The 7,804-nt window shown below is 43.6% G+C and overlaps 1 protein-coding gene across 3 annotated transcripts in view; it reads right to left on the reverse strand.

The window, feature by feature from the left end:
- slc1a7a (solute carrier family 1 member 7a) overlaps nucleotides 1-7,450 on the reverse strand; it is a 30,845-nt gene extending 23,395 nt beyond the window's left edge. The window contains exons 1-2 of one of the 3 annotated variants that reach the window (XM_010891513.5): nucleotides 6,870-7,450; nucleotides 2,103-2,182 (exon numbers count right to left, since the gene is read on the reverse strand). In XM_010891513.5, coding sequence (XP_010889815.1) covers nucleotides 2,103-2,182; nucleotides 6,870-7,010 — 221 coding nt within the window. In that variant the 5' untranslated portion in view covers nucleotides 7,011-7,450. The other 2 variants (XM_034291592.1, XM_020043920.3) reach the window with 2 other exon arrangements.
- Nucleotides 7,451-7,804: the final 354 nt, after the last annotated feature.

Consider the following 7,804-nt stretch of genomic DNA (forward strand, 5'->3'; position numbering starts at 1 on the left):
GCTCCAGACCTGAACCCAATAGAAAATCTTTGGAGGGAGCTGAAAGTCTGTATTGCCCAGCAACAGCCCCGAAACCTGAAGGATCTGGAGAAGGTCTGTATGGAGGAGTGGGCCAAAATCCCTGCTGCAGTGTGTGCAAACCTGGTCAAGAACTACAGGAAATGTATGATCTCTGTAATTGCCAACAAAGGTTTCTGTACCAAATATTAAGTTCTGCTTTTCTGATGTATCAAATACTTATGTCATGCAATAAAATGCAAATTAATTACTTAAAAATCATACAATGTGATTTTCTGGATTTTTGTTTTAGATTCCATCACTCACAGTTGAACAGTACCTATGATAAAATTACAGACTTCTACATGCTTTGTAAGTGTGAAAACCTGGTAAATCGGCAGTGTATCAAATACTTGTTCTCCCCACTATACCTCACAAACACCCATGTGGAAATTCAGTTTATTTCCCAGATTGTCAGGTCAGGTGGGTGGGCTTTCTGTACCTGAGTGGACTTGGGGAACAGGGATCAGAAGACCCTGGGCAGATGGCCTTCATTAGGTGGGCAGATGGGTGGGTTAGTGAACCAACCAGCCAGGAGGCTACCGTCCACACAATAAATGTACAATTATTTTGAAAGGGTTATTCGTTGAACCAGATTATTTACCAATATGCACTATTGCTATGTTGTTATAATGTCTACGTTTTGCATTTACATTTATGGGTGGATTTATTTTATTATGCTAAACAGAAATAAATAACAGTTTTCTAAACGATTCTATTTGTTAGAAGTTGGAATTATTGGACCCATTTATGAAAGTGGTGTTTCATTTTAGGTGACTTAGGTAATCTTCATATTCAGTTAAAGTCAAATTATGTTTAAAAAAAAAATTCCAGTAAAAGATTCTGTAGAGCTGTGTCCATTATATAAAATAAATTGCATTAATTCTGTCTCCATGCATTCTAGTACTGAATGAGTTGTGTATTGTAAAACTGTATTTTTTTGTACCTTTCTCTGCCCACATGGAACAGTTGATGGTCAGTGTGTCTCTGGAGCCTCTGAGCCGGAGGATCCCGTATGAATCCTGGAGTAGGACTCATTGCTCCCAGCCGACCAGGCATTTCAAATGAACCACAAACGTCATGACCCAGTGAGTAAATAAACATATTCTTCTGATTCCCTGCATTAGCAATAATTCTGAGTTTAACCATTCCAATTGTTAAATATTATAACACTAGCAAGATACTATGGAATGTATTGTCAACACAAAAAATTAAATGTAAAGGTTAACTGAGGTGTGATAGTGATTCTACTTATAGATTATATACATATAAACTACAAATTACTCATCCAGCTGGGAGGCTTAAAAAACAGCTACTCGCAAAAGTCCCAGACTGCATATTTAATGAATACATATCAGAAACCTGTGTCACTCTTCAGACATAGAAACCTAACGGAAATTTCCAGTCTAGGACAGAATTCTGTCAAAATTGATGCAAGATAGGCCTCTATCTGAACAGGGCACCTAGCATGACTAAATTAAACTCCTGCCCTGCATGTGTGTGACTTAAGGACTTCTGTTCAGTGCGAAAGATAGAGGGTCAAAAAGAGAAAAAGCGCAGAGTGAGAGAAAGCCCCAGAGAGAGAAAAAGAGAGTGGGATCAACATCTCATCCAGTCTTTGCCGTGGCAGAGACTGTAAGTAGCTTATTCCGCAAAGCATCCTGCATTTAATCAGTCCGTTTGCATGATTTGTTATTTAGTTTTCACCGGTCAACATGGCTGTTGCCTTCGTGTTGCCGGCGCACAGAGGACACGGGGGATTTAAATCCAAAATGGAGCAGGGCTGGAAACAGTATTTGGCCGGCACACCATCAGGTGTATCAAACACCATATCGAGTGTATCAAACACCAATAAGACGTCCTCAGATTTACCATACCTCCCCGGATATTTTATAAAGCATTGCATTAACATTAGTATATTCAAAGTTCATATTCAAAAGGAACCAAAAATATACCCCACCCTTGCAACAATGAGGAAAGTCAAAAGCATTGGGAAACATCCAAGAAAAGAGAAAGACATTGACTACCCAGGCCTCCATTCCTACCTGGAGACGACAAGAGGCAGAATGAGCATCTTCAGCATCCTCATCAGGAGCTCTCCAGGAAACTGGAAGTACTTCACCTCCTACGGAAGCACCAGAGCAAACAGATCAGAGCATGACGTTAGTTAGGATACATAGGCTAGGTTCAATAACACAAGCTTAAGACGTGAAAAATGGCAATATCCCGTTAACTATTTTTACTTCAACATTCGGTATCATTGGGAGTGAAAGGTAGCTGTCCAAAACATTGCCATCAAAGTGAAAAATTTGAAGTATTTTAAAATGCTGCCAGCTGTATCATCTATTATCCTCTGTCCACCACGAACAGTTGATGGTTAAAGCGCATCTCTGGAGTCACTGAGCCAAGAGGCTCCAGAACACATTGCTCCCAGCTGAGCTATTCAAACGAAAGACAAAACATTTTGTCATGACTCATGACCCAGTGAGTAAAAACAGAACAGAAGCATGTTGACTCCTGCTCTGGCAACCATTCCAATTGTTTAAAATCCTATCACTGGCTGGATTCCAATCGCATCTAAACTTCATTTTGCAAGCCGGCATAACGTGACATATGACCAGATGTGGTCTGTTAACTAGGTGCTTCCTAACACCACACGATGAAAGTTGGCTCAACGAACAGCTGCATATAGCGGGTGGGACCATTCATACAGGCACTTTGAATAAACTTTAAATAATAGAACCCTCTTCATAGAGGGTTCTATACACCAGAAATATGATTACCTATAGGGACAAACTGAACAACCCTATGGTTCTACTTTTAATAGGAGGGTATTCCATATTTTGTACACTTCTTATGACCAGAGCAGTGCAGAATAGTGCACTGAATGCTATGTCTGGAATTTAAGATGTTTATAACGTCAGAAAACCCACCTAATCCAATCCAACTTGTCCTTCCATTTGGCAATGCAACCTTAGAACAGGAATATTATGCTGTATATGAGCCCAGGGCCCAATAGCAGGAACTTCATATGGGTCAACGACACCTATATAGGATTGCAGCCAGCAAGGAACACTGTGTATGGACATGGAACTAACAGCATCTGATTTTCATTAGCTACAAGCCTGACGCACTCACCTGAATCCAATCTCTCATCAACCAACTTCATTCAATACTGCCAAAACTGTCTCAAACTGCCAAAACTGTACTGCAAGCCATGCTGATCCTTTGAACTGGTCTGTGATCCGAGGCTGGCCCTGCCACAGGGGTGCCGGCAAAACCCGGGTCCACAACTGGGGGCTGATTGTGCCTGAAAGCGAGCTACCAACCCCATTCAGCGGCGGGAGCCTTTCCATGGACTCAGACTACCTGCACCATGTCGGGCCAGCTCAGTCCCGTTCCCCAACCAGGGTCTGGCCAGTACAGGGGCCAACATATCCTCTGCCTATGACCGGACACTCATTGACTATCATCCATGGCAGAACACTCGTACAGTTAGGCCCGGAAATAATTGGATTCCGAAATAAGTTTTGTTATTTTGTCTGTTTACCAAAATATATTCAAGTTACAGTTAAATAATGAATATGCACTTGAGGTGCAGTCACTCAGCTTTTATTTCTGGGTGTTCACATCCAAATAGATGGAAGGGTTCAGGAATTACAGCTCTTTAATATGTAGCCACTCCTTTTTTTTCAAGGAACCGAAAGTAATTGGACAATTGACTCAAAAACGGTTTCATGGACAGGTGTGGGCTATCAATTAAGCAGGATCAAAGGTCTGCAGTTGATTCCAGGTGTGGCAAAACCCAATGTTTGGTGATGTCCATGTTTTCCAGACTTCAAGCAGTCATTGCCTGCAAAGGATTCTCAACAAAGTTTGGTATCTTATACCTCGTGATGGTATCTTGTACCTTGTGATGTTTCACGAGGGGAACGTACGGTGAAACATCAGTCTGAATGGATGGGTGCATACTTCTGCGTGTGTGTGTGTAGATCCATGCATGACTACGTGTGTGTGTATGTGATGGGTGAGACAGACACACACATCTGGTATCAGGCCCTGGTGTCCTGCTGTCATAAGAACACACAGGCTGGCATGTGGCACGCACACATACACACACACACACACACAAACACACTTCCCTAATTATCACTCTAATCCCAATGTAATGAATTTAACACCCAGAGACATTTTGGGAGGTTGATCACATCGTGACCCATTAATAATCTATATAACTGAATAACCAGTTAACCCGTGAGAAGCACACTGGTTTATCTTGTAAAAGTAATGTCATGTGCATCTGTTTCATGATATCAGGAGACTCAAATGGGACCCGGGCCCGGTTAGGGTTCTAGAGTGTTTGGACGGATTAGTTTGAGTCAGTTGCTCTAAAAGCTGTGACATCACAGTCTCTCAATCTCAAATGAAGCAAATTATTCATCTGGTAAATCTCACCAATGAGGAATCCACAGATTATATTAGATTATCCTTTTGCTACAGACCAGTTTGACTATGTGGTGTAAAGTTTTTGGTCAAATTTTAAAAACAATTAAAATAATTATAAAAACCAACCACAGGACATTAGAGGTTCATAAACCAGTACCATTTTACAATGGCAGATGGAGGAGATGAAGAGCATGCCTGCTTGACATTCCCATTCCCCTTCATAATACACCATAATCCATGCAAAAAAGCTGTTGGTTTCATGGTAACTGAAGTGTCAGAGCTTGAAGAGTTGATAGAACTGGCCAGGAGTCATTTTGAAGAGTTGATAGAACTGGCCAGGGATACATTTTCAAGAGGCGGTAGAACTGGTCAGGAGTCATTTTGAAGAGTTGATAGAACTGGCCAGGGATACATTTTCAAGAGGCGGTAGAACTGGTCAGGAGTCATTTTGAAGAGGCGATAGAACTGGTCAGGAGTCATTTTGAAGAGGCGATAGAACTGGTCAGGGGGCATTTTGAAGAGGCTGTAGAACTGGTCAGGGGGCATTTTGAAGAGGCTGTAGAACTGGTCAGGGGGCATTTTGAAGAGGCTGTAGAACTGGTCAGGGGGCATTTTGAAGAGGCGATAGATCTGGTCAGGGGGCATTTTGAAGAGACTGTAGAACTGGTCAGGGGGCATTTTGAAAAGGCGATAGAACTGGTCAGAGGGCATTTTGAAGAGGCTGTAGAACTGGTCAGGGGGCATTTTGAAGAGGACAACACAGCCTAAACTAGCAAGACGAATAGTAGAAAGGAAAAATCCCATTCAAATCAACATCCCATTCAGTCAGTCAACAAAATTAAAGAACCGATGGAAAGCTGCCTTTAGGGGACTGCACAAACGCAGCAACCTTGAAACAAACCTGTTTTAGGGCTTTTAAAATGATTTGACCAAAAAGCAGCAATTCAGGAAATACTTTTAAAAAAATAAAAAACTCCCAAGGCCCTGTTAGAGTCCTCTTGTATTCCACTTTGTTACAATTTTATTCATACTCTCTCCTCAGTCGTTTCTCCACTCAGATGACAGCCCCAGAGAATAATACATGATGGTGGGGCTACTGCACAGAACGCGGAGCCTTATGGGATGTTCTAGAAACCCAACCGGGATGCTTCTCCTGATTGGCTACTGATTGGCTCTCATTAATTTCTCTACCCCATAAACCGAGGAAAATATCTTACTTGGCCTTTCATCAATCAGTCTTATGGGCCTTACAGTGGTTTGCAGTACTGTGGTATTATCAGAGCTTCAGACTGTTATTTGAAATCCACCAGGTCTTGTCAGTTGACTATCTCAACATGAAAAACGTAAGATATTACAAGCATTTAATCTCAGTAGAAGTACTTTTTTTCTTATTATTTATAAATTCTACATAATTCATGTCACAATTTATCCTACTAGACTCATGTTTTAATTGTATCAGTCATTAAAATGGCATAATAGTGGTGCTCCAGGACACAATGTGAAAAGATAGTCACAAAGCAAAACAGTAAAAGTTAATTTAAGGCCATACAAGTCAGTAGGGGCCAAATCAGTTGACATTACCTAACGATACAAATCCTTGAATAAGTTAAAGGTTTTGGAAGAGTTTTAACTTTATTTTGCTATTTTTTAATTGCTGAGGAACTCAGGTCTTTTGTAAACAGAAACGGTATGAGTCTGAGTGGTGTCTCCCAGGAGACAGAACAGTGTTCAAGCCTCAGGGCCAGCAGTCGTAGGTACTGGGACATTAAAGAGCAGAGTGATTGTGCTGGATCCTCTGTACTCCGGCATGACATAAAGCATGGGCTTATAAAGGGATTGCCCTCTTTCTCAACCCCCTCAGCTCTCAGCAGACACTCACACACCTCATACATCTCCAACATGAGTGTGCAGTCATTCCAGAGAAATGGATAGAGGACTCAATTTGGATGCTACGCATTTTAGCATGGATGCCTCCTCTGAGGGACTTCCAACTTGGACTCGCATTCACCATAACTGGACCAATACGATGAGGTTTACCCCGTCCATCTCTGGGTAACGCACAGATCACGTGGGTTCTGTTACGGATGGTAATGTCACTTGGAAGGACAAGGTGGGATATACGTAATTGGGACAACAGCTATTTGTGTGAGGAGAGGCTGGTGTAAAGTAAAGGGGAGTGTTCGGAGCTATTTACGTGAGAACTCACGTCTTATAAAAGGGGTTTTCCAAGGATGGGGGTGGGGGGGCTAATACAGACAGCCCAGTTCTCTGAGGAACACAGGAGAAGTAACTATGTACAAAGCTAACTATTGAAACTGGTTGGGAGAGGGAAGAGCACAAGCTGCGTGAGCTTGTTTGACACTGACCTGGTCGGAGAGCTGCTTGCCTCGCAGGTGGAACCCCATCATGCACCCGATGACCACGGCCAACACGGACAGGATGAGGAGCCCGTTCTGCGCACACACGTTCTTCACCCGACCTCGTACCTCCGCAAAGTTCACCGCCATCCTGACTCCCCCGTGGAAAGTCCTCCGCAGTCCCGGACACTCACTCCACCAGTCCACCAGAGTCCCCGGCTGGTCACTCACTCAGCCATGTAAAGCCAGTAATGAGGCCCCTGACCGGGTGACAGGAGAGGCTCGGGGGCGAGAGGGAGGAGAGCCGGGGAAAGAAGGGCGGGACTGAGAAGTGATTAAGCAGAGGACCGGGGCTAAGGAGATCAAGAGAAAAGGAGTAGGCGGAGTAGAAGATGTAGGTTTGCAGGAGGCAGGAGGTGGAGATGAAGGCAGTGGTTCCCTCCTTGAATAAGCGACTGCACCGAGCTGCACTCTCTGTCATTCCACACGGGACTAAAAGCATCCCAATATCCATTCACACACACTCTCCCCCTTCCTGCCCCTCTCTTTCGTTCCCTCCTCCATGTCTCCCTCTTTCCTCCCTCTCTCTCTGGCCAATAGGGGGCTCTTGTCAGCGACAGCTGGCAGTATTGTCCCCAGGGTTAATACACTAGATCCTATTAGGAGTGGACCGGGCCACGCTACGCTGTCCTGCATTACTGGGATTTCAGCAGGCTGGATTAAAGACCTACCGACAATTGGACAGGGGATTGTTCCAGCCAGGAACCAACCGGAGGGAAAGTTGGTTAGAGGGGACAACAAGAGGAGAGGGAAACAGCTGGCGGGAGGTGGGGCCGGAGCACTTTTAGGTTATTGATCTGTGTCGTTACTCAGACACACAGACACAAGCGTGCAAGCACACAAACCTTGGTAAGCACGCAAACAGATAGTAGATGTGACGCATG

This window comes from Esox lucius, chromosome 3 (genome assembly GCF_011004845.1).
Source record: "Esox lucius isolate fEsoLuc1 chromosome 3, fEsoLuc1.pri, whole genome shotgun sequence".
Classification (NCBI taxonomy): Eukaryota; Metazoa; Chordata; class Actinopteri; order Esociformes; family Esocidae; genus Esox; species Esox lucius.